Source organism: Sebastes umbrosus, chromosome 20, assembly GCF_015220745.1.
Source record: "Sebastes umbrosus isolate fSebUmb1 chromosome 20, fSebUmb1.pri, whole genome shotgun sequence".
Taxonomy (NCBI): Eukaryota; Metazoa; Chordata; class Actinopteri; order Perciformes; family Sebastidae; genus Sebastes; species Sebastes umbrosus.
Genome location: NC_051288.1, coordinates 24,781,745 through 24,807,714, shown reverse-complemented (window position 1 = coordinate 24,807,714; position 25,970 = coordinate 24,781,745). Strand labels below are relative to the sequence as shown.

The window sequence follows — 25,970 nt, the reverse complement described above, 5'->3', positions numbered from 1 at the left end:
CAGCCCTCGTTAATATTTAATGAGCTTTAGAGGTTTTTCACTTCGGTCAGAGTCAGCCGAACTGCTTTCAATTGTCAACTAGAGAACATCTTGTGATGGGATCACACCAGTCGTGACGCCAAATCAGACCAGCGGTGTAAAGTGGGTGGCCTTTCCCCACTTCCTACCCCCATACTTCCGGTGCCACGTCAAACTCAAACCTACATTTTGATCTCAACAACACACCTGCAAAGTTTCGTGACTGCATTTTGCATGATGGCAGAATCTGTCCACAGACAGAAACATAAACACCTGAGTACTCTGATCTTCCCCTGTGGTACCTGATATGGTACAATAGGTGTGTTCAGGAGCACATTTCACCACGATGACTCACACGGTGAAGACAATACCAGCGTCACTGTCTCGGCTGATAAATATTTTCCTCTCACATATTTTAACTCAAATGTAAACAGGCTTTGCGTTCTGCATCTTCTGCAAACAACTGACAGCTATGATAACACGACCACGGTGTTGACGGAGGGATTTAATCCACTTTAATTAGCTTCAGCTGTAAAACTCCTTCATGCACGGCAAACAATATTAGAAGAAATACACGTTCTTGACATTTATTCTTCGTCATAAAAGTGCATGAGTCTACACTGTCTATTTTTATATGGTAGTTTAACAGTATATCACCGTCCTTCTGTCACACACAGAGCTGCAGGTCAGTGTATATCTCTGTGTAAATCTATCAAAATTAAACATGTTGCACTACAAGAATTTTATATTTTCTTTGGAGAAATTGAGTTTCAACCTGTTTACTCGTTCATGGGTTAAAGGAACAGTTTGACATTTTAATTTTTACGTTTAAAGAGCAACTTGCGGGTTGAATTTCTTACTAGATTTATACTGCAATGTATGATTTTATTTGTTTTCAGAATCAGGTTTATTGTCAAGCAGGTTCTCACATACAAGGAATTTACTTTATTGGTGCAAGAGAAAATAAAAATCAAGTACTGCAAAGTAAAGAAACATGAATATAAAATAGAACAATTCACAATAAAAATATGAAAACAAATACTATAAAAATACAATACAATATATCTGTTTTAAAATCAAAGAGCTGTACAGAGTTATACTGTAACAGTCAGTCACAGTACAAAGTATAGAGAATATGTACAGATAATAATATCCTCAATATTACTAAACATAAAAACACAACGCTCTCACAGATAAATGTTTTGTCCATCAGTTTGGCGTGGTGGACGAGTCTTAATACTATAATACCCATGAGCCTCAGCCTCCGTTGCCATGGAGAAGAAGCCAGGTAGAGACTCGAATCAGAGCGCTGTAGTGAATTTGAAATGCTTCGTCGCTGCAGTTGTGAAGAAAACGCAGCGCCTTCGTTGTTAAATTCATCCAAAATTGACCCAGATATGAAAAACAAAATTATGAAAATATGTTTTTTTTCAACACTGAAATCTGTACAAAAGTTTAAAAAGAAATCTATCAATTTATCTGCAAATAATAAATTCAAAGCAATCAAATCAAACCGTTTTTAATCAAACACTCACTCACAAAATGCCCGTTAAATGAAATGTCTAGATAATCTTTCCGTTAGTGAGATTATGTGTGGATGTGTTTTAAGGGAGGGAAACAGTTTGTACGTCCTTTTTAAATCAGAATAATGAAACCATGTAGTTATCTCCTCCTCCAGCTGCTCTCAGTCCTCTCTCTGTTCCTCCGGTTCCACAGTGAGTCTGATTTATCTCCTCACCTTCGTTTCCTGTCGAGGTTAGAAATGGCTTCTCGTTCCCCTCTTTCTGCTGCAGGTTAAACAAATGTATTAATTAGTGAACGTCAGAGGAAGCTATATTTCCTCACAGACCAGCTGTTTCCTCCCTGCTTCCAGTCTTTATTCCATATACACAGACATAAAACTTTATGATATTATTACTGTATATCAGCAGGAGGTCTCAAGCTACCCAGCAGCATATAAAGTAATATATATAATATATATATATATATATATAAATAAAGTAAAATGAGCTCCACCTTTACCAGCTGCAACATTAAATCAATGAACACATCAATGATTATAATCCTATAATATAATATATATTAGTCTGAAATAGGTCATACTGCATAATGTGTACTTTAAGTTAATAATCTTGAAGATTTTCATTTAAATAAATGTCCGTTAAGTCACTAACACGATGTTGATTGAGCCTCAGGCCAGCTGATGAAAGCTCTCACATTTGCAGGATTATGAACCGGCGACATTCCTGAGACACATCCAGCCAGTTCTCATTCCCAGGGCATCAAATACCGACACTTTGTCACGGCCATCAGCATGTGATACCACCGCACACGGCGCCCTTTAGCGCCGGTATGAGCTCCAGATGTTACATTAACTACAATGTAAACCCACCTGCGGCAACAGTAAACGCTCAGTAGCTGTGTTGACGTTTAAGTTTAATGCAAAAAGAGACACACCGTGCGTTAAGTTCACTTTCACGTTACAATCAGCTGTTCATTTGTGTCTCGTGTTCACAACGTTCAGATTCATTTTCACTTTACAAACGTAGTCATTTTAAGTCCAACCATGTCTTTTTTTTGCTAACCCTAACAAAGTGATCTTCATGCCTAGAGCTAAAGTGACGCCAAGGCGGCAGTATGTTGGGATCAGTGGGCTACCTCCAAGCAACAACATCTGTCAGTGTGTCAGTGTGCTGACTTGACTATAACTTGCCCCCAAACTGCATGTGATTATCATAAAGTGGGCATGTCTGTAAAGGGGAGACTCGTGGGTACCCATAAAACCCATTTACATTCACTGATCTGGAGGTCAGAGGTCAAGGGACACCTTTTGAAAATGACCATGGCAGAGTTTCCTCACCAAAATTAAGCTTAAGTTTGGAGCGTTATTTAGTATCTTCACTCTAGCTTTAAAACGAAGCCCGCTACAACCTAAAAATCACAAGTTGCGTTAACAAAATTAGTGACGTTAAAACGAATTTGCGTTAACGCGTTATTATCGCACTAGCTTTGACAGCCCTAACGTAGTACTTCCGTACTTTTACCTAAGTATAATTACCTCCGCCAAGGCCGAAGGCCTAGGAAGGAGGTTATGTTTTCACCGGCGTTGGTTTGTTGGTTTGACGCATGACCCAGCCTCTTTCCTTCAGAGAGAGAGACAGAGAGAGAGCGGGTGGGGGGGGGAGAACTGTAGATTTGGCGTTTTTTCACATTAAACTCTATGAAATTACAGTCGAGTTCGAATTACGCTGCTCCGCTATGTACAGTTGATCTCAACATAAACAAAAATACACACGTGGATGATGGTGCAAGCTGAACGTAGAGGGAGGGCAATCGTAGTCGGGCAGCTTGGCGGAGGTCTGCGCTCTCTGAGTGCCATTCTAGTTTTAAATGCATCACTTTTACTTGTAGCAGAGTATTTCTGCACTGTGGTATTACTACCTTTACTGAAGTAAAAGATCTGAGTAAAGAAAGGAGGTTTAAATCAACCGTCTCACAAGGAATTAACAGGGGAGACTTCAGAGATTAGATCTAAAGAATACTGGAGCACACGGATTTAAAGCAACAAACTCTGATGAAGACGCACTTGGTGTCGAAACATTAGTCTTCTAATTAAGTTTGTTGCCTCAAATCTGTGTGCTCCAGTATACTTTGGATCTGGTCTCTCTTATTTAAAAGATCTGAGTACTTCTTCCACATCATCCCACCTCGCTCTCACAAACAAAGCAAATAAGCACATTTCCCGAAATGTTGAACCGTTCCTCCGATTTCAGTCGTCAAACATTTTCCACATATTTCAGGGTTTGCATACTGCAGCGCTGTAGCACATGAAAACAAGTCTAATCCTAACAACAATACTAACTGCTGCTGTAACTAACGAGTAATGAAACGATGCCTGGGCGTTAAATCCAACTTAATTTGCTGCAGCTGTAAAACTCCTTTCACCTCGTCTCAGGACAGCAAATAATAATAATAATAATTCATCAAAAACACACAGAGGATTATCAGCAGGCTGATTGATTTGCTTATTACATAAAGAAATATCTTCATACATTCAGTCTTTGTTATAAAATGTTTGATATATAAGGTGTATATTCTTATAAAGAGGTTTAGCAGCTATAAATCACCGTGTGGTCCGGTGCCAGAAAGAATTTATTTCAAGGTCATACTGCTTCATTTTGACGGCGCTACCATTCATACCGTTAAAGCTTTTGGCTCTGCATGAAGACCTCTGCTGTGATGCCTCACTGTGCCAGTTTTTAAGGCTGTTGAGTCTTACATTTCTCCAAAAAAATTCACATTGCATTTTGTTTTTTTAGAATGTGTGCTCTCTCTAAAATAAAGTGACTTTATTGCTTATGACTGTGAAGCCAGAGGAAAGTTGTCCAGTCATGCAGTCTGGTGTAAATTTGATTGGAATAAAAGGAGGGTGTTATGGAAATATGTGAGATATTTTTTGCCAGTGCTCGTTAAATCCAGTCATGCACAAGTCTGATAGGAGAAAATGGATTTTCTGGAGAGAAATAAAGCAGTTTAAAATCCAAAAATACTGATAGTGAACTGCCGTCTATCATACGGACTCAAATTGAAAACTGTATTCTTTAAATCTTCAAAGTAATTGAAGGGAACTCCTCGTTCTGTGTACTCTATGTGGTCAGTTCATTACAGAACTTTTGACTTTGACATCATTCTCCGCAGACAGATTTTAAGGCTCTCTAGGATATTGCGTTTGGGATTCAGGGAATATCACCAGCTAGGTAATGTTGATTGGGGATGACAGTCCCCTTACACTGTCAACATGCTATTTTTACCCAGCTCATTGCACATTACTGCCCTCAGGCTACCCAATCCCATTTCATCTCCTCCAAAATGTCTCATTATTAAAACATGTATTTCAGGTTATCAGCCTCCATCTCAGGCCGTCTAGATGTGGATGCATTTCATTCATGTGAAAGAGTTTATCTGCAAGGTGGAGAACTTTGAAAATGTCGTGTTTTAATCAGTAAAGCTGAGAAAATAGACTTATTAATGTTGTAAGTCTTAACTTTTGAGACTCTTTACCTGCTTATTCTCCGTTTTTATGATCAGAATGAACTGTTGGCTTCAGTATGGAGGGATTACTGTAAAAATAATTATTTGATGTCATTTTTTTGTCATCAAATATTGTAAAAACAGTGGGACTAATAAGCTGTAGTAAGGATGTTAATAATTAACCGACATTAAGAATTTTAACCGATTAACGCTATCGGTTAAACGGTTAAAAGAAATATTAATAATTAATTAAAAAAGCTGTGCAAAACTCAGAGGAGCAGCTCGTCACTTAAAGGAGAAAAGCTGGTCCACCTTAACAGTCCACCTTAAGAGAGTCTGAGCCGGCGTTGCAAGATACAGGAAGTTGGCTCGGGTCTCTTGAGCTCGCTGAAAGCTGAGGAGTTGTAAGATTTATTCACCGACCAATAAAACTGTTCACAGTCTGCACAGCTCAATCACAGCTACGGACAACCCCACACTCAGACTTCATTCTCTGCTCAGGTAGAGGAGGCTAAGTAACGCTCCAAACTGCTGAATCTTGGCGAGGAAAAACTGTCATGGCCATTTTCAAAGGGGTCCCCTTGACCTCTGACCTCCAGATGTGTGAATGTAAATGGGTTCTATGGGTACCCACGAGTCTCCCCTTTACAGACATGCCCACTTTATGATAATCACATGCAGTTTGGGGCAAGTCATAGTCAAGTCAGCACACTGACACACTGACAGCTGTTGTTGCCTGTTGGGCTGCAGTTTGCCATGTTATGATTTGAGCATATTGTTTTATGCTAAATGCAGTACCTGTGAGGGTTTCTGGACAATATCTGTCATTGTTTTGTGTTGTTAATTGATTTCCAATAATAAATATATACATACATTTGCATAAAGCAGCATATTTGCCCACTCCCATGTTGATAAGAGTATTAAATACTTGACAAATCTCCCTTTAAGGTACATTTTGAACAGATAAAAAATGTTAATTTGCAATTAATCACGATTAATTATGAACAATCATGCAATTAATCGTGTTTAAATATTTTAATTGATTGACAGCTCTTCTAAAAAGTGGTCATGTAAGCCATCGTTATAATAAAAATATTGGTCGGTGGTTCTTCCAGCTGTGGGAAACAGCCATTAATGAGCACTGAGATGTGGATTCAGAGGTCTGGAACCAGGTTACCTTCCGTGTAGACGGAGTAAAGTTTTACTATGTGGCTAACCTGAGTCTGTCTCCTGAAATAGACACAAACAAGCACTTGCAACTCATTATTTTTGGATGTTGACAGCTTTCCTCTTGCAGAGAAAACTACGTCAGTGACTGCTCAGCAAAACTTTACTTTACTCTCCACCCAGTTCTGAAAAACTGTCACTGGAAAAGGTTTCTAATGGCCCGAGTCGACCCGCCTGGAGATCAGGGTCACATCTGTCCATATATCTCGGTGAAAAATGTTTTGTTATGGGACGAGCGATTAGCTGTCTGACACGTCGGTACGTGCTCTCACTGCTGATGACAGAAAAGCTTCTTCTGAAGATGAAACAATCCTCCAAACTCTGCTCCGATTCTGCACCAGAACTATCTTAATTACATTTAAATGAACTGAACTTCAAGCTCTCAGGCGGTGAGATCCAGCAGCCTCACCTGCAGACAGCTGCCGATATATATATAAAAAAATAAATATCATCTTTAAAATATTTCTGACATCCCTCCTTTCATCTTTTAAATTGCCTCATTTGCAGTATTTCATCTCCACAGTGTCCTCTTTGACGATTTCATTTCCTTCATCTTATGAAATAATAAATGCGAAATGACAAATGTGAAATTTGTTACAGATTATTTCATTTCTGTCCCAAGAAATGTGTGCTGTGGTAGAGCGAGCCTGCATGGAAAAAATGTAATTTTACTCACCATTTGTCAGAGCCTTCATGCCGACCCCCTACGACTGGGGTTGCATTATCCAGCGATGTGCAGAAATGGTGTTTTTCTAATAGAAAATAAGTGCTGGTTCAATCTGTCTCGGCTCCAGTCTGACTCTTTCTTTTGATTTAAACGAGGCGATAGGAAAAGTATGCCTGTAATTGTGTCACAGCTTGAGGTAAAATTGATAATAATTGCCCGTTAATGTGAAGAACTCCCGAGACCTGCCTTATCTTTCCTACACTCTTAGAAAATAAAGGTGTTAACTAGAACCACATAGGGTCTACGGCTTGTCCCCATAGGTGCTGATGTGATGCAGTTCAACCAGCAACAATCATGGTTCACAAAGGCCGGCGTTTCCACCGAGAAGTTCCCGGTAATTTTAGTCACTGGAACTTATTTTCCAGTACCAAAAAGGTTCCTTCAGCCCACTGCGTTTCCACCGCGGTCTAAAGACCTGTGAAGATTAAACAAATTAGACTGCTGATGTATGAAAAAGCAACATAACATGAGCGGTAAACTCACTCTGCAGCCTGCAGGTCAGTGTGTCCGCCATTTCATGTTGAAAATGTCCATAAATGTTGTCTCACTATGACAACATTTACTGCTGTATAGCGTCTGTCTCCACAGTAAATCATCAGTTGAGTGTTTGATGGTTATTTATTTGTAGATGAAAAAACTAAACTTTATGCAAATGAGCCCGTCCAGCGCGGCGCGTCCCGCTCACCAATCTTGGACCAAGCTGTCAAACCAGACAATCTAGTTCTAAAATGAAACCAGACTCAGCAGTGGCATCGCCTGTTTCTAGCTTAAAAAGTTTTCAGGAGTAGATGTTGGTGGATTGTTTAGACGGAATAACAGGAAGTTTACGAGCAGGCCACCATGGACCAATCAGATGCATTCTACGATGGGGTACGTCACCGCTTGAACAGCCAGTTGAGTAGCGCAGTGCGTCCCCTAGTGTCCTCGCACAACATCATAGAGATGACCACTGTCTATTTGTGTAGCCACAAATTCACAGACTGACCGTACACGGTCCAGACGTACACTCGGTTTGGACCGAGTCTTGTTAAAATGAGTCGGGAAGCCGACAGCAGAGCTGATCTTTACTGAAATGCTCTCCCCCAAATCGATACTAGAGTACTTCCTTGTTTTATGAATGAAGCGGTACACGAGTTGAAGAAGTGGCGCTGTGTGTGTTTGACCAATCAGGGACGGTCATCCATGCAAACTCCACCTTGAAAGTTCCTCTACTTTCAGAAAGTACTACCCCTCGACCTCGGCCTTTTTAGAAGGTAAAATGTCCCTGGAAAACGCCAAGAGTTCCTCAAAAGGTTCCTAGTTCTTTTGGGTCAAAACGGGGCTAATCACAGTTTTTTGGGGTGTGTCGGCTGGGAGGATCTTTTACCGGTCATGCTTTCAACAATCCTTGAAGAACTCTTTCCTCCAAAAAGGGTTCTTAATGGAACCCTTATGCCCCTTTCTCACTGGAAAAAAAACATTAACATCTGGCTTTTGTCTTCAGTGGGAAAGGTTATTATCGGCATTGATTCGCGGGACAAATGACTCTGCAGTAGTCACGAGTATTTATCAATTCAAGCTCAGATAACATGACACCCGGGTGGACGCACTAATTTTCGCCCCTTTTCCGGTGCAATGTAATGTGTCGCATGTTGAAGTAAATATATAATAAATAAAATCAACATGGATATGGACAATTATTATAACTTTTTAATGTACAAAACATGCAATTAATATGCTCTCCTCAAAGCCACCAGACTCCATTGACAGAAACAGTCATTTTACCTCTCTGATCATCATAAAAACACTTCATTCAAACTCGACTGAAACAAAATAAAACTCATCATAACCGTCTTTGTTAGTCTTTCCACTTTTCCAACAATCACCAACACAGTTTGAGAGTTTGAAAGAGAGACTGATTAAGTAGCAGACATAAAAAAAAGAAGTAACAAGCGTAACATTACTGTTTACTAACCTGCTTCTGGTGCCGGCCGGCGCATCCATGATGTCGAACGTGACACACCAGGAAGAAAAAAACAGAAAAGCCAGTGCACAACACGGCGTACTCGCAATGGGAAACTAGTCTATCGTCTATTTTTAGAGGGTTTTCCCGCTGCATATAGGCGCTAATTTTAATGGGAAAAGAGTATTACTCTTACTTCAAAAGCAAAATCCACGTTGTCCTCGTGTCGTGCTCCTTATCTTTTGTGAGCAGCGTGACACGAGGACAACGTGGGTCAAAATGTTTTGTGTAAAACGTTATAAAATGCAGGCTGAATGCGGGTCATTGGTGGGTCCGAATGTAAAGAACGATAACCATGCTTAGTCCGAGGGTGGCAGACTGTCCTGACAGCAAACGTGTGAAAACTCACAGCTTGTAAGACTACCTCTAATGATATCTCTCCCTATTAGTCTCAAAAGCAGAAAAAGGTCACAGTGCCACTACGAATCGAGCACAAATTCACATCTTGTACATTTTCAGGGATCCAAGGCCAAGAAACCCCCCAAGAATGATTCACTTAAAGAATATAAAAACATCTTTTCTAACAACAGCCCTCTGTTTCTTCTCTTCTCTGTGCAGACAACGTTTATAGGAAATGTCTTGCAAACGGGACGTGGGCGCTGAAGGGGAACTACTCCATGTGTAAGGCCATACTTCACGAGGAGGTAAGACGTCACGGCGTTCGTGTGTTGTTCGTGTGTTGTTCCTGTGAGTGTATCCTGATTAATGAGGCTTTTCACGGAGACCCTCGAAGCGTGAGACATAATCAAAAACCAACAACAAAAGGCCGAGGTTAGCGGTGGAAGATGAGTGTGGCGGGTTTGCTCCCAAGTTTATTTATAGTAAATATGGATTCAGGGTTTGGTGGCTCTGAGCCTGCAGCCTCAAACTGACACTACGGTCACAAGAAAACACTATGAATGTACTCTGAAATGCCTGAGAGCATCACTGGAAGGCTACAAGAGCACAATGAATGTTTTGCAATAAACAGGCGCTGCAGCTTTAATGCCTTCTTGGCGGGTTTTATATGTATTTATTACACTGCTTTGCTGAATTTTGATGGTCTGTTATTTCTTTATAGCAGACTGATGCTATGAGCGCAGTTCTGCTGTCGGACTCTGACGGACGGTTTTTGTGTCAAATTATTGATTTCTTAAGTAAGTAGCCGTGTAATAAAATAGATAATAAACCCCTTCAGGGCGATGCAGCCAATGACCAATGACCGGCTCGCTGCACATTATCCCTTACATAGCATCTAACTTAAAGTCCCCATCGATGAAAAACACATTTTCCCGGTGTTAATCCTGTATCCCTGTGTTAATTGTTTATTTACCTTTTGTTTTATGCCAAATATATGTCCTGTATACGGTTTCAAGTGTTTGATGACTCATCCTGAACTCGGGGGTGTTTACAAAATCATCATTCATCCAATGAAATGAGATTTTTGGGCGACTAGCGAGCTGATCGTTTGTGGATCGAATCAATATACGTTCTTTGATCGAAGTAGCTAAGAGAGCAATATGGAAACAGACAGGAAGAGATGTGTTTTTGGATATTAGTGGGCAAAAATGCTCTTTTTCAATTCTAAAACAACATGGTTGATTATTCGTAGATTTTAGGGACAAAATATTCTTATTGCAAGTTCCCATTTAAATAAACAGAGCGCTGCTTTCACTTTCATATTGTGACACATTTCAACCGTCAAAACACTATAAATGTTATCCTTTTACTTTTTTATAGTCATCTAATAGTATTATTTATTTTGCATAAAAACACACAATTCAAATGATTAGAAAATAAATGATTATATTTTTATTTAAATATTTGCTTTGATTAAAAAGATCTTGGCATTAGTAGTTTTAATTATATATTATAAGCTGCTTAGAGGTAGTGTTAGGAAGTTAAACACGTCATAATCCCCTCTCTATTATATATTTTATATTGCTGTGAAAACATCTCCTTCAAACAACTGGATTTATTCAAGTTTATCGCCAAAAAAGATTACATTTGAACGTATCATGATATATTTTATCATCGCCTAATACTCATTTTTACCGAGTAGAGCTTGAACGCACCATAATGTGCTCTGTGCTGTCGGCAGACGAGCCGCTCACTGTGATTAGTCTGAGCAGCATCATGGGAATAAATTAGAGTACAATAAGAGTCTGTTAGTTGAGTTAGTTGTTCCAGATGTTTTAAAGGTTGTTCCTCCGTGACTTATTTTGGACTTACAGTTGTGACAAATTACAATTTGATGTCTTCTTCACTCACGCTGAAGAACTTCCACACCGATGACGTGTGTGTGTGTGTGACGGTACTGACTGTGTGCTGACGTAAAACCATCATGTGGCGACTGCACATGTGTGTGTGATCGGTAAAACTCCAATATTCGGTGCATCTCCAGCTGTTAGTTTAGGAAGCGCTTGATTTATGCAGCAGAGTTTTCTATGAGCGGAGCATTTTAAATGTCAATATTGTGGTCGATCATGTTCATTTAATTGTGGGAAGCCCAAATCGTGATTAATATTCAATGAATTGTGCAGCCCTACTGAGGTCTTAATTCATTCAAGGGAAACTTTTTTCAACCGCCTCTTTGTCAGTGCACGCTACAGTCACAAGAAAACACTATGAATGTACTATGAAATGCCTGAGAGCATCACTAGAAGGCTTCAACAGCACAATGAGTGTTTTGCAATAAACAGGCTCTGCAGCTTTTAATGCTATCTTGGCGGGTTTTATGTGTAGGTGGGAGCCTGAAATCTGCCAATCAACCCGCAAGCTATTCCTCTTTTGAACGCTCAAAAACAAAAGAGGTTTGATTTAGTGAATTCCTCAAAAGAAACCACAACAGAGATTTCTCTAAACAGCATTGTCCTCCGGCCACGAGAGCAAGAAAACACAGTCACAGTGCTGCTGTTAAGGTCCTGCTGTGCTCCACTTCTTTATCCATTCATGTGTTGCTTGTTTTGTTGTTGTTGGGTTTTTTTTTAGCATGCTCTTAGCCACCACCTGGATGGTGCATTGTGATGTGCAGATGTGATGGTGATGGTGATGGTGATGAGCGCTCAGTTTAATTAGGATTGAACGCAGGACAAAGCTTTCAGACAGAACACGCTGACCTAAATCAGACTGTGACGAGTAGACATTTGAAGTATTGTATGTGAAATATAAAATTACATGAGGGGAAAGGTACACGGTACGTTTGTTTTGCCGGAGCTGGCCATCTGCTGGAAGTGAATATTAAACAGTTGAGTTTCCATCAACATTGTTAACCTGCCCTGGTTCCATAAGCTCTGTTATGGTTTCTATCTATATCCTTGACCTGCATTTAAAGGAGGAGGCCGGCGTTATTCTCTAGTTTTCTTTTTGTCAACAAATCCCATGAAAAACAAGTTGAGTCTTTTCCCTACCTGTGACTCTCGCCACATTCGTTAGAAAATAAATAAATGACTCGATAAATAAATAAATGTCATTAAATGTATTAAAAATAAATAAATGTAGCTATTAATTAATTGATAAAATGTGACATAAAATTTATATTTATATTTTAATTTGCTTCTTTATTTATTTAATTCCCTTATTTATTTACTTTTCTGTTGAAGTTTTCCTTTTATTTATTTATTTATTGATGTCTGTATATATGTTGTTTTTATATAAATAAGTTGAAAAATGTATAAAAATAATACATAAATAAATAAAAGGAAAAATTAAACAGAAGAGTAAATAAATAAGGGAACCAATACAAAGATTAATAAATAAAGAAGCCAATTAAAACTGAAATATCAATTTCCTTCTTTATTTATTAATCTTTGTATTAATTCCCTTTAATTTATTTTCCCTTTTTATTTATTTATGTATTATTTTTATTAATGTTTTAATTTATTTATTTTAAAAAATACATACATACATGAATACATAAAAGGAAAACTTATACAGAAGAGTAAATAAATAAAGGAATTGAATAAATAGAGAATCAAATTAAAACAGAAATATCAATTTATGTCACATTTCATCAGTAATTAATGGCTACATTTATTTTTAATATTATTCTTGCTACATTTAATGACATATTTATTTATTTCATCCGGTGTAAAACCTTTGCAAAAATCAATGTGTGGATCAATGATCCGCTGTGGCGACCCCTAACGGGAGCAGCCGAAAGGCATTTATTTATTGAGTCATTTATTTATTTATTCATTTATTTTTTATTTTTTTTAATATTTCAATCGATTGACATCCAATTATTATTAATTAGGGGTCAGACCCCCCCAATTCCCTCCGTAATTCGAACCCTGACGTCATAGTTTTATCAGGCTTCGGATACACAGACGTGTTTGTGGGATCAATTCATCGTTGATTTGTTCTTTTCATGGGTTTTATATGTATGTTTTATAATTATTCTTTAAAGGATTTTGTCTGACGTGTTAACCCGCCAGTTAGGTCACCAGAAGCAGTCCAGTTGGACGTTATAGATCTGTGAGCATGTTGTGAATGAGACCCTTCATTTGGTGTTTCCTGAGAGACTCTGAGTCTGATGTCCGATCGATCCCGTTGCAGAAGATGGATATAGACCGTCTGACCTTTTGAAAATGTGTGTTTTATTTTTTTTTTCATCCTCTTTGTGGCCATGAAATAAATCACCAGGTGGCGGCGGCGTGATTGACATCAGGGGAAAAAGGGAGGGGGAGTTGAAGTGGCTTCTCTTTTAAAGTTCAGCCGGTATTGAACCGGATATTCGGTCGTCCCGCTGGGAAGAGAAACTGTGTGGATCAAAGGCTTATTGGAAAGTTTGTTTGAGGAAAAAAAAAAATCCTCTTTTCCTTCTGGGACTTGAATATCTCAAATATATACGATAAGAGTCTTAGTTGTTTCTTATAGAAGGAGAGTGAGTCAGGTTTGGGTTTGACTCCCAGAGACCCGAGGCTACTGGTGGGTGGGTCTTATATTATCCTCTTGTCGTCCACCTCCTCCTCTCTGAGCTCGGCTATCCATTTTAAAACCTCCTGTTTACTTGATTTATGTCCTGATGTTGTTCGCCACTCCTGCAGTCTGCAGTCGATTAACCCCTTACCATGCCAACCTCTTTTTAGAGGGGTAGTGGTGGAGGACAGAGGGTCTTTAGGGGGAGATAGCAGGTCAACAGTAGATGTCACATAGAAGTGGTGTACATCATCTGAAAGCTGGGAACCTGGAGATTAATTTGAGATGCAGCTCGTAGATGCAGCAGGCTTAGTCTTAAAGCTAGAATGAAGATACTGGTATCATATGAAACTAGTAAACCTAATGAATCCATCGGTACCAACCATGTCCTACTAGCTTGTCGTGAAGGAGGTTAAATAACGCTCCAAACTTACACTTAATTTTGGCGAGGAAAAACTGGCATTTACCTCTGACCTCCAGATATGTGAATGTAAATGTGTTCTTTGGGTACCCACGAGTCTCCCCTTTACAGACATGCCCACTTTATGATAATCACATGCAGTTTAATTGTGATTAATCATGCACAATCATTCGATTAATCACGATTAGATATTTTAATCAGTTGACAGCCCTAATTAAAATAGATTGTGGGGGGTTTAAAACATGATGATAGAAGTATATGATGGTCATCCCCATGCTCTATTATGTCTCATAAGTTGTTGCAGACATTTTTGTGTTGATACCATTTGTTACACAGATTTGGTGCTAAATTTAACCATTTTTTACCACTGGAGAATTGATAAAAAATGATCAATAATCCCTCCAAAATACCACATTAAGACACCAAGACCTTGAGGAACACCAGAGATTTGGGATCAAAAACTTTTGAGATTTTGGAGATTTCTGCAAGAATTGCATTTTTCAATGATTGGATGGCGAGCACTTCTGTTCTGTAACCTGCTCAGAAACCCCCTTATTGTCAATCTAGCTAGGAAAGCCATCCATCCTCTGAATGCTCTAGGTCTCTAGTTTGATCCATCCATCCTCTGAATGCTCTAGGTCTGTAGTTTGATCCATCCATCCTCTGAATGCTCTAGGTCTCTAGTCTGATCCATCCATCCTCTGAATGCTCTAAGTCTCTAGTTTGATCCATCCATCCTCTGAATGCTCTAGGTCTCTAGTTTGATCCATCCATCCTCTGAATGCTCAAGGTCTCTAGTTTGCGGCTGTAAAGTTTCTTGAGGCTGTGATTACCCTAGAGGTCACCACAGGTCATTTTATACAGAGAGGTCACGTCTCACTAGAATGAAATGTCTCCTATGGGGACTAACATCATCACACATGAATACAGTTGGGCTCATTGGATCCACAAGAGTCTCAGCTTTACAGTGATACCCAATGTATGTAATTCAAGACTGTTTAGGGACCCCAGTATGCAGAAATATTCAAATTGGATGCACCATTTTGGAATAGGAGACAATAACACATTTATACTGCATTCAAAAATCTGCATGTGATTATCATAAAGTGGGCATGTCTGTAAAGGGGAGACTCGTGGGTACCCATAGAACCCATTTTCATTCACATATCTTGAAGTCAGAGGTCAAGGGACCCCTTGTTGGTACCAATGGATTCCTTACATTTTCTAGTTTCATATGATACCAGTATCTTCACTCTAGCTTTAAAACTGAGCCCGCTACGACCTCTGAAAGACAGAATAGCGGCCGAGCCCCCAGCGGACCGTCAGAGTGCTAAAGGAGGACTGGATCACATTTTTCTCCAGGTCTATATTACTGCACTCATATGTACATAGAAAGAGTGATCGTTCAGTGTGGAGTCACTAATCATTGTAATCATCCCTCCTGTCACACTACCCTTGAAAGAATCCTTTTATGGCGTGACTCCGCTGTCAGAGATGGAGGAAACCTACATCCTTTATTTGGTGAAGAAATGCATTATTCTGCAGCAGAGGGAAATGTCTTAGTAGGTTCATTTTTTACTGGGACAATACACACACACAACTCCCAGGACAAAAATACACACATGATTTGTCTAAATCGGACTGCTGAAGCCTCATATTAGCGTTTACCAAATGTGGACTGTGGTTCAGTACGCTTTAAACAAACCATTTTGTTTAGTTTGATTTGATTCCCCTTGTCAGGTTTCTCTGAAATTTGCCTTGCATCGCACTGTTGCACATACATAACAAAACACAACACTTAGCCAGACAACAAAACAAAAACTTCCAAGCATAAACACAGTATTATTACATCCAGTGGTGGAGGAAGCACTCAGGTCCTTTGCTTAAAGGTGCTATTGATAACCTGTTTTTTTTCCACACTAACTGACGACCCAGAGATACCACGTGATACCAACGGCGTTATGCTATTGGCTCACAAGCAGGGTCTAAAATTAGCCCTCGCCACCTGCCAAATGTGAGTAAATTGTTGGCAGTGGCGGGTAAAATCGTCATACTATCTGCCACTTTGACAGACAGGGAAAACGCTAGTGGAATAGAGAACCGGTTCCCATTAAGAACAGGTTCTTACTTGTCAAATTCCTTGGAATCTCATGCCTCTGTGACTATCGATTCCTCTGACTTGATGCTTCCCCAGAGTTACACATATGCATGCTGTATCATTTTTCATTTTGTTCGGGACCGGAGCCATGATGTAGAGAAAAAAAAGCACTCAACAGCGTGGCGCTACTAAACCTGAGGGGATGCACCCTGTTTTTTTTTCTGATAAAGCGACACTGTGAACAACAAATCTGTGTTTAAATCAACAGGAAGAGAGTTAGTAACGTTAGCTGTTAGCAGCCGGCGGGCAGCACATTCCTGACTGGTTAAATAACGGAGCTACTAACGTTAACAGAGGTGCCATTGAGTTATTATTATGAGGTGTTCAAACGCTGCTCAGGAAAACTGACTTATGGGGCGAAGGTAAATTACAACGTCGTCATGATGCGTTCAAATGTAATCTCGTCCAGGAGGCATCCTGATCCGATGCCCGAACCACCTCAGCTGGCCCCGTACGTCGCGAAGGAGCAGCGGCTCGATGTCTGTCTCTAAGGCTGAGCCCAGCCACCCTACAAAGGAAGCTCATTTTGGCCGCTTGTATCTGCGATCTCATTCTCTCGGTCACTACCCAAAGCTCATGACCGTAGGTGAGGGTTAGAACATAGATGGACCGGTAAATCGAGAGCTTTGCCTTCCGGTTCAGCTCCCTCTTCACCACAACGGGCCGGCACCAAACCGCCTGTCCATCTGCCGCTCCATTTCTCCCTGACTCGTGAACAAGACCCCGAGATACTTAAACTCCCTCGCTTGGGGCAAAGACTCACTCCCAACCCCGGAGGGTGCAATCCATCGGTTTCCGGCAGAGAAAGTGTCATAAAATGCGAAAGTAAAGTACTGATACATCAAATTTATTGCACATTCTGAGAGACACGTTGCAGGATTATTCTCTCGAAAAGCATTAAGCACAACCACGACCTTTCCCCAAACACCAACCAGTTAGCTGCCTAAAAGTCAAATCTTAACCACAGAACACAGAAGAAAACACTCATATGACTCATTTTGCAATCATCATATCTAAAAGTCAAACCTTAACCACAGAACAAAACACTGACTTAATTTGCAATGATCAAAGTGTCGTATGAGAGATTTTTGGTCGTGTGAGTCTTTTTGGAGCTCAGAGACAAAGAACCTATTATCTTGTTTAGGTTGGAGAACTTGTTTTTCATTAAACCAGTCCTACAAATATCTGTCCCTGTTATATTAACAATCACACAGACATCGACGTACATTCATGCATCTGAAGGAAAAGACTTTGTGCTGTTTGTCTTCTACAGTACAGACTTTAAAAGAGTTAAAGATTTGAGCTGCTGCAGCAAAGTAAAGTGAATGGGATGACGTGTTTCAGGGTGGGAGAGGCAGGGATTAAACATGTCCACATTTAATCTCGCCGTAGACACCAGCAGTTACATAAATCCACTTACAGCACAGATTACTGCTGGTAGTGTGGTGGGAATCCGATCACAACGGATATCTGAGTCACAGACAGTGGTTTTAGAGGAAGATGCGTCTGTGTTTTATGTAAATCTTCAGCAGTAGAAAGCCTCATGGTTAGTGTATATATGAGTGTGTGTGTACGTTCACCAGCCTCCAGTATTCATGATTCAAAACCCCTCTGGAATATGAATGATAGGTAGAGTGACAGGTAGGCGTCTTATTAGTTTAATGGATGGATTATTGAACAGGCCTATCAGGACCCTGGGACCAGAACCTCTGTATGACTGTTAATATGTCCTGTAGGGAAATCAACAAAGAGATACAAAACAACCACAAAGATACAAAAAACGACCAAAAAGAGACAGAAGATGAGCGTAAAGATACGCAAAACGACAATGAAGAGATAAAAAATGACTACAAAGGGACACAAAACGATCATAAAGATGAGAAGCGACCACAAATAGACCAAAAGCGACTTCAAAGAGATAAAAAAAACAATCACAAAGAGACAAAAAACGATCACAAAGAGACATTAAAAAACAACAGAGAGAAAAAAATAACAACAAATAGATATAAAATCAACCACAAAAGACGCAAAATGACCACAAAAAGACAAAAAATAAACCAAAAAGAGACAAAAAACGATCACAGAGACAAAAAATAACAACAAAGGGACACGAGACGATCAGAAAAAGACATAAAATTACTACAAAGAGACAAAAAACGATCATAAAGACACAAAAATCATCCACAGAAAGGCGCAGAATGAGCTCAAAGAGAGACCTCAAAGAGATGCTGACCGACAGGGCTGCTCCCCTGAGTGTCCATAAGTCAATACATCTGTCATGACCCCTCAGTCCACTTTAAATTCTTCTTCGTTGTTGTTTTCTAGAGACTTGCTCTATGAAGAACGTTGTGCTCTAGTAAACAATTTAATCATAAACACATTGGTTGTTTGAATGATGTTGACACGGCGAAACCGTCACACCCAGGGCCGTAATCTCACGGAGGCCATGAGGGCCGTGAAGGCCATGAGGGCCGTGAGGGCCATAGGGGCCATGAGGGCCGTGAGGGCCATGAGGGCCATGAGGGCCATGGCCGCGTTGCCCCTCCAAAAAATGCTCTGCCCTGCAGCCACACTGGCCTTGATTCACCGCCTCCCTTCACCGCCCCGGCTGATTTTGTTGTTTGCTCCTCTGCTTCTTTCCTGTCAATGGTTTTTTAGACGTTGTCTTTTGTTGTGATTCTGAATTAAGGCAACATGAAGTGAAACGCTGCGCACGTCACGTGTTGGGTTTGATTTCGAGGCTGGTATGAACCGCTGAGCTATTTATCATGATTATTTGACACAAATCTTACCCCTGGATTCAACCGGGCGCAGCTTAAAGCTAACAACCATGTCATACTAGCTTGTCGTGAAGGAGGTTAAATAACGCTCCACATTTACACTAAATTCTGGCGAGGAAAAACTGTCATGTCCATTTTCAAAGGGGTCCCTTGACCTCTGACCTCCAGATCAGTGAATGTAAATGGGTTCTATGGGTACCCACGAGTCTCCCCTTTACAGACATGCCCACTTTATGATAATCACATGCAGTTTGGGGCAAATCATAGTCAAGTCAGCACACTGACACACTGACAGCTGTTGTTGCCTGTTGGGCTGCAGTTTGCCATGTTATGATTGGAGCATATTGTTTTATGCTAAATGCAGTACCTGTGAGGGTTTCTGGATCAATATCTGTCATTGTTTTGTGTTGTTAATTGATTTACAATAATAAATATATACATACATTTACATAAAGCAGCATATTTGTCCACTCCCATGTTGATACGAGTATTAAATACTTGACAAATCTCCCTTTAAAGTGTGTTTTGAACACATAAAAAATGTGAGATTAATTTGAGATTAGATATTTTAATCGATTGACAGCCCTACTATTTATATAATTACACTGAATACATAATGTAGCTATCAATAATGCAATGGTAATTTAAAACCAGAGCTTCAAATGTGAGTCTTAACACATTTTTTATTCTAAAAGTTTCTAAACTCGCCTCTGTTCAAAAGCACAGCAGGAGTCTGCTCTAAAAAATAAAAGGTAAAATAAACCAAAGAGTCTTTTTTCTCATCCTGAGAATATTGTTTCTGTAAATCAGAAAACCCCCAAAAGACTCTTCCTCCTGTGTTTCTTTCTCTCCCTGCAGAAAAAAGGCAAGATGCACTACCAAATAGCCGTGATCATAAACTTCCTTGGTCACTGCATCTCCATGGTGGCGCTGCTCGTCGCCTTCTTCCTCTTCTTGTGTTTGAGGTAAGTGTTTGGTGCCGCCGATAATCCTCCAGACATCCTTGATGTGACAGAATCGTCAGAAGATCCCTCGTTTTTCAAAGCGCCTCTTATTCAAAAACCGTTTGGTCATGGGATGAAACCTTCCCTATCTCAATCCCGCAGATGTAAAGGGGTTTAGACGCCTGCAAAAAAAACTAGGGCACATTTCCCCACAAACGGGAATAATAGACCCGTCGCTGGAAGAAAACAGCCTCGCCGAGGCCTGCTGGGACAGCCGCTGGAGGTTGAACGGTTCTCTCTGACAAACCGAAGTAAACCGAGCGTTAAGGACAGAAAGGTCTTAGCACCCTCAACAGCCGGGACTGTTATCGATCCCAGAGACACCCCCAGGGGGGCGGGTGAGAAAAGCATGACAGGCCACAGAGAAGACATAATAAATACATCTACAGGGCAGCGTTTATGCACAACTCGTGTTTGTGTGGCGAAGTACAGGGAGGGAGGGAGGACGAGCTAAAAATGGCATCAGGGTAGTGGAGGAGTTTGGCATTTATTACTCACCTTCTTCACTTTTTAATGGAATTGAGAAGCATTTAAGGGAAGGTTGCTGCTGCCTGTGTGATGGAGAGAAAGGTTGACACTCGGGTTCAGTGTTGTGGAACTGGAGAGATAGAGAGAGAGAGTGGAGAGAAGGGATTACAGCAGAGACGAGAGGGGGATTTTTAGAGGGCTAAAAAAAACACTGAAATGGTTGTTGGAGCACTTTTAGCTTCTGTAAGGTGACGCTGAAACAGAATATAAATCACACTGAGAGTTCCAGTTTCAAAGGATTAGAAACACAAGACTCTTCTGGATAATTTAAGTTTATGTTTTGGCCGTTATGTTTGGAAAAAATGAATTAATATGGAAATTAACTGCATGTGTATCTGCTTTTAACTGCTTTTATCCAAAGTGCAACAGAACAGATGGAGGTTTTCACATGCAAGGAATTTTCTTTGGTGTTTTTTGTGCATAACGATAAAAATAAAAATAAAAGATAAAAGCATGGACTGCAGCAGTCAAGAAACATAAATCAAATAGAAAAAAATTACAATAAGAATGATTGAATTATCTGTTCAAAATGTACCTTAAAGGGAGATTTATCAAGTATTTAATACTCTTATCAACATGGGAGTGGACAAATATGCTGCTTTATGCAAATGTGTGTATATATTTATATTTGAAAATTAATTAAGAACACAAAACAATGACAGATATTGTCCAGAAACCCTCACAGGTACTGCATTTAGCATAAAACAATATGCTCCAATCATAACATGGCAAACTGCAGCCCAACAGGCAACAACAGCTGTCAGTGTGTCAGTGTGCTGACTTGACTAGGACTTGCCCCAAACTGCATGTGATTATCATAAAGTGGGCATGTCTGTAAAGGGGAGACTCGTGGGTACCCATAGAACCCATTTACATTCACTGATCTGGAGGTCAGAGGTCAAGGGACCCCTTTGAAAATGGCAGTTTTTCCTCGCCAAAATTTAGCACAACTTTGGATTATTTTTTTTATAGTTATTTAACCTTTGCGACAAACCAGTATGACCTTGTGTTTTCTAGTTCCATATGATACCAGTATCTTCACTCTAGCTTTAAACTGAAGGAAACTTTCCCACTGGTTTATAAACGTGTGACAACACAGGTGTTACTGATTACACGGGAAATTGTGCAAGAAAAGAAGACGCTCCACATCTGCAGAGCGCTGACTTTGATCTTTAACGTCGGATGGCTGTTTGTCTGACCTCTCTCCGGTCCAGCTTTTGCTGCGGTGTTTTGTGTTCGTCATGGAACACGCTCCGTACAAATGTAGGTCCGTGTTACTGCCTGTACAAATGTAAAACTGCTCAAACTAAGACAGACATTTAATATTGTCATACAGACATTAAAACAGGTAACCTGAAAAAAAGTCATGTTCCTCTGTGTCCTCCGGTGCTCCTAACGGCATCTGCAAGATTTCACAGACCGGAGGAAAACAAGCAGTAAGAGCTGATCTGAAGTCTGCTGTCCATCTGCTGTCTATGAGAGCCGGCTGTCAATCACTCTGAACTCCGACCAAACGGTCAAACTAGGCAGCGCTGATCAAATATGAATCAATATTATGTTACGTTAATGCCTATTTCTCTCCTCAAATGTTTTCAGAATCATCTTGTAGTGCACGGTTTAGCTGTAAAATGAGAACGTTTGTGAAGGAACGCCAAGTTCTGGTCACATGACCGGAGCACAGCCAATAGGAACGCTCTCTCTAGATGTTCTAAAGCGTGAAAACAGAGCCATGAGGAGGAGCAGAAGTCTCGTTATCTCTTTGAACACTTGAGTTACAATATGCTGAAAGGTTATTATGTGATTTTTGCCCAATGATGCCAAAAATATATCCTGCCTACTGCAGCTTTAACAAGTATGTAGGATCAAGTGTCTAGTCTAGAAAACGGCAGACGTGTTTATTTGATTATAAAGTGTATATTTACAGGGACTGTTGCAGCTCATAAACATCAGGGGATAAAAACGAGAAGATGTTTACCAGAAAAAAGAAATGCCACCAAAGAAGCTGAGGAATCCCGATCCCCTTCTGAGCTTTTCTCTTTCTCCCATTACGACGAGAACGTGACGTCAAATTTACACAAGACGGATCCTTTTACTAGCCATAATAAAACCTCTGAAAGGTTGCAAAAGCCACAGAAATGTTCATGTTGCAGATATGTGGTTGTATATAAGCTGCTATTAGAAACCTCTAAACAATGATTATATGGGGCAAAATTTGAAGTATGTGACGGTTTACTGATGATACGATCGCTTCGCTTCAGAGAAACGAGCACTGTCAGCAACTAACCAGATATCTTCTAACACAGCTACTTTAGTTCTGATGAGTCAACCAGAAGAGTTTGTGTCCATCAGTCAGCTCACACTTAATATGCATGAAACTAAATGACTCTGTACTCTGCTGGAAGCTGGAGGCTGGAGTTACCTCCTCTCTCTAGCAGCTCCATCTGCAGTCAGAGTGGAACTTCAAAAAGGAAATTGGCTGTTCAGGGATCTGATTCAGAGAACAGGAGGGCAAGCTGTTCACCTTCACCCTCACCTTCCTCGCCGCGTGTTGTTAGACCAGGAAGAGGAAGACATTAATAAATTAGAGCTCTTTTAGAAATGTAAACAAGGTTTATGCCGGCGGATATTCAAACGCACACCTCTGACCCGTGATATCGCTGCAGCAGCAGCAGCAGCAGCAGCAGCTACCGCCACACTCAGGCTAACGAAGCCTGGTTATATGGCGGGAGGGGGGTGACGGCGGGGGGGCAGAATGAGTCATCACAACGTTTTACAGGCGGACAAACAGCGATATACATCCATTTATGAAAGATAAAACTTTATTCACACCTGAGGGGAGAATCCACACATTACAGCAAAAAAACATAAAAAAAACATAAATAAATAAAAATAAAATAATAAATAATACTATAGCTATATACAATATATACATTATAATACTATAGACTATACAGTAGGTGAATTATTTGTCCAGCCATGATGTGTGAACTAAATGTAATTTATAGGTATATAGCTATAAGTATGAATGATAATGAATAATTGTGCTTATAAATTAATATTAATATTAGGTCTGCCCATCCATTAAAATATTTAATTCATTTTTTAATTTAATAAATTTAAATAAATTATATTTATTTAAATTTAATTTAATCACGATTAATCGCAAATTAATCACACATTTTGTATCTGTTCAAAATGTACCTTAAAGGGAGATTTATCAAGTGTGTAATATTCTTATCAACATGGGAGTGGGTAAATATGCTGCTTTATGCTAAATGTATGTATATATTTATTATTGGTAATCAATTAACAACACAAAACAATGACAGATATTGATCCAGAAACCCTCACAGGTACTGCATTTAGCATAAAACAATATGCTCAAATCATAACATGGCAAACTGCAGCCCAACAGGCAACAACAGCTGTCAGTGTGTCAGTGTGCTGACTTGACTATGACTTGCCCCAAACTGCATGTGATTATCATAAAGTGGGCATGTCTGTAAAGGGGAGACTCGTGGGTACCCATAGAACCCATTTACATTCACACATCTGGAGGTCAGAGGTCAAGGGACACTTTTGAAAATGGCCATGACAGTTTTTCCTCGTCAAAATTTAGCGTAAGTTTGGAGCGTTATTTAACCTCCTTTGCGACAAGCTAGTATGACATGGTTGGTACTGATGGATTTATTAGGTTTTTTAGCTTCATATGATACCAGTATCTTCACTAGTGGCGTCAAAAGGAATTTGCGTTATTATCACATTAACCTTGACAGCCCTAATTTTAAACAAAAACAATGATTTTAAGTCCACAAAAATAATGAATTTAACTTAAGGATTAAGGATGATTTGATTTTAAATACATAGTATAACTATGTATTAAATTAAAAAAAAATCACAAAATAATTAATTGGTATTTTTTAGCTTCAGAAGTCAAGCATTTTGCCTGCCTGTTTTGGTTGATTTGGTCATTTTACGTAGTTAAATGTTTTCTTTTTTGTGTCTTTTAATTGTGTTTATTGTTGTTATGTCTTACCTTGTTGTGCTGTAGCCTACAGACAACGTTAATACAGTTAAAAGTCCAGTTATGAACGACGTGGATCAAAGATTTGTGGCTGTTTTAGCTGTAAAGAATCCATTCTTCCTCATGATTATCTATATTCACCTCCAGTGCCTGTTAGCCAGAGGAGACACTCACATTTATCTCCTTCTTGAAAGGCCACTGTGGCCGCAGGGCGTGTAATCTCTTTTAGGGGCAGAAGGCCAAACTGAAGAGCTCAGCGGCCACGGCCCTCATGGCCTCCGGGAGATTCCTGCCCTGTGTAGTATATCGCTTCTTTTTAATGTCACATCTCTTTCATGTCTTTAATCTCTTATTTGATGTTTCATTCATTTAATTTAAATTGTTCTTTATCTGCTTTCTTATCTTTTAACCTTTTATCCACACCTCGGAGATCAATAAAGTCTTATCTTATCTCACCGTATAATAAATGTTACATACATATGTAATAATATGTTAAAGTATAAAGCGTAGAGAGAAATAGTCGCACTCTCGAAGCAAAGAATGATTTACCAACGTTTCGATATGACAGTCTTCTTCAGGGTACTGAGGGACAACCAACAGCTCCACAGTTATAGGAGGAGCACATTCCTGATTCATGAAGGCATTTAAAACAGTTTGATAAAAGAACTGAGGCTGTACAGTCATTAAAAAGTGTAACTATCAGAGAGACTGAGTGTCTCGGCTGCAGCTTTATACAGACACACAACACCAGCAGAGACCAACAGGTTCTGTTTCAGAGAAAAGAAACTGAACACCTCCGGCTCCAACTGGGTTCCTAAAGATGAGACCTCAAGGGATAAACATGATATCTCAAGTAAATAAACATATTAGAAAAATATTTCAGAGAAAAAAATTTAAAAATATATTGAAAAAAAAAACATGTTTTTATATATAAAAAACAAACAAAAAATATTTTATATAAAGAAAAAATTCTATTATAGTGTAGCAACTGTGATCAATCAAAAATCCCCTAAAAGGCTCAGTACTAATCTCTTTACTGTGATGCGTAAAACAAATCTATACATAAAACCAGATGACTGTTTATTAAATGAAAAGAATGACAAGCAACAACTGTTATGGATAAATTAAAGTCCTGACGTTGACGGTCAACA

The 25,970-nt window shown here is 39.6% G+C and overlaps 1 protein-coding gene and 1 long non-coding RNA gene across 2 annotated transcripts in view; both read left to right on the top strand.

Moving 5' to 3' along the window:
• Positions 1-25,970, top strand: part of LOC119480017 (corticotropin-releasing factor receptor 1-like) — a 77,168-nt gene that overhangs the window by 31,526 nt on the left and 19,672 nt on the right. The window contains exons 5-6 of the mRNA XM_037756078.1: positions 9,564-9,649; positions 20,122-20,228. Coding sequence (XP_037612006.1) covers positions 9,564-9,649; positions 20,122-20,228 — 193 coding nt within the window. The remainder of the gene's footprint in view (positions 1-9,563; positions 9,650-20,121; positions 20,229-25,970) is intronic.
• LOC119480018 lies at positions 14,847-15,197 on the top strand. The gene is made up of 2 exons (XR_005204794.1): positions 14,847-14,925; positions 15,116-15,197. It is a non-coding gene; the product is annotated as an uncharacterized LOC119480018 (long non-coding RNA).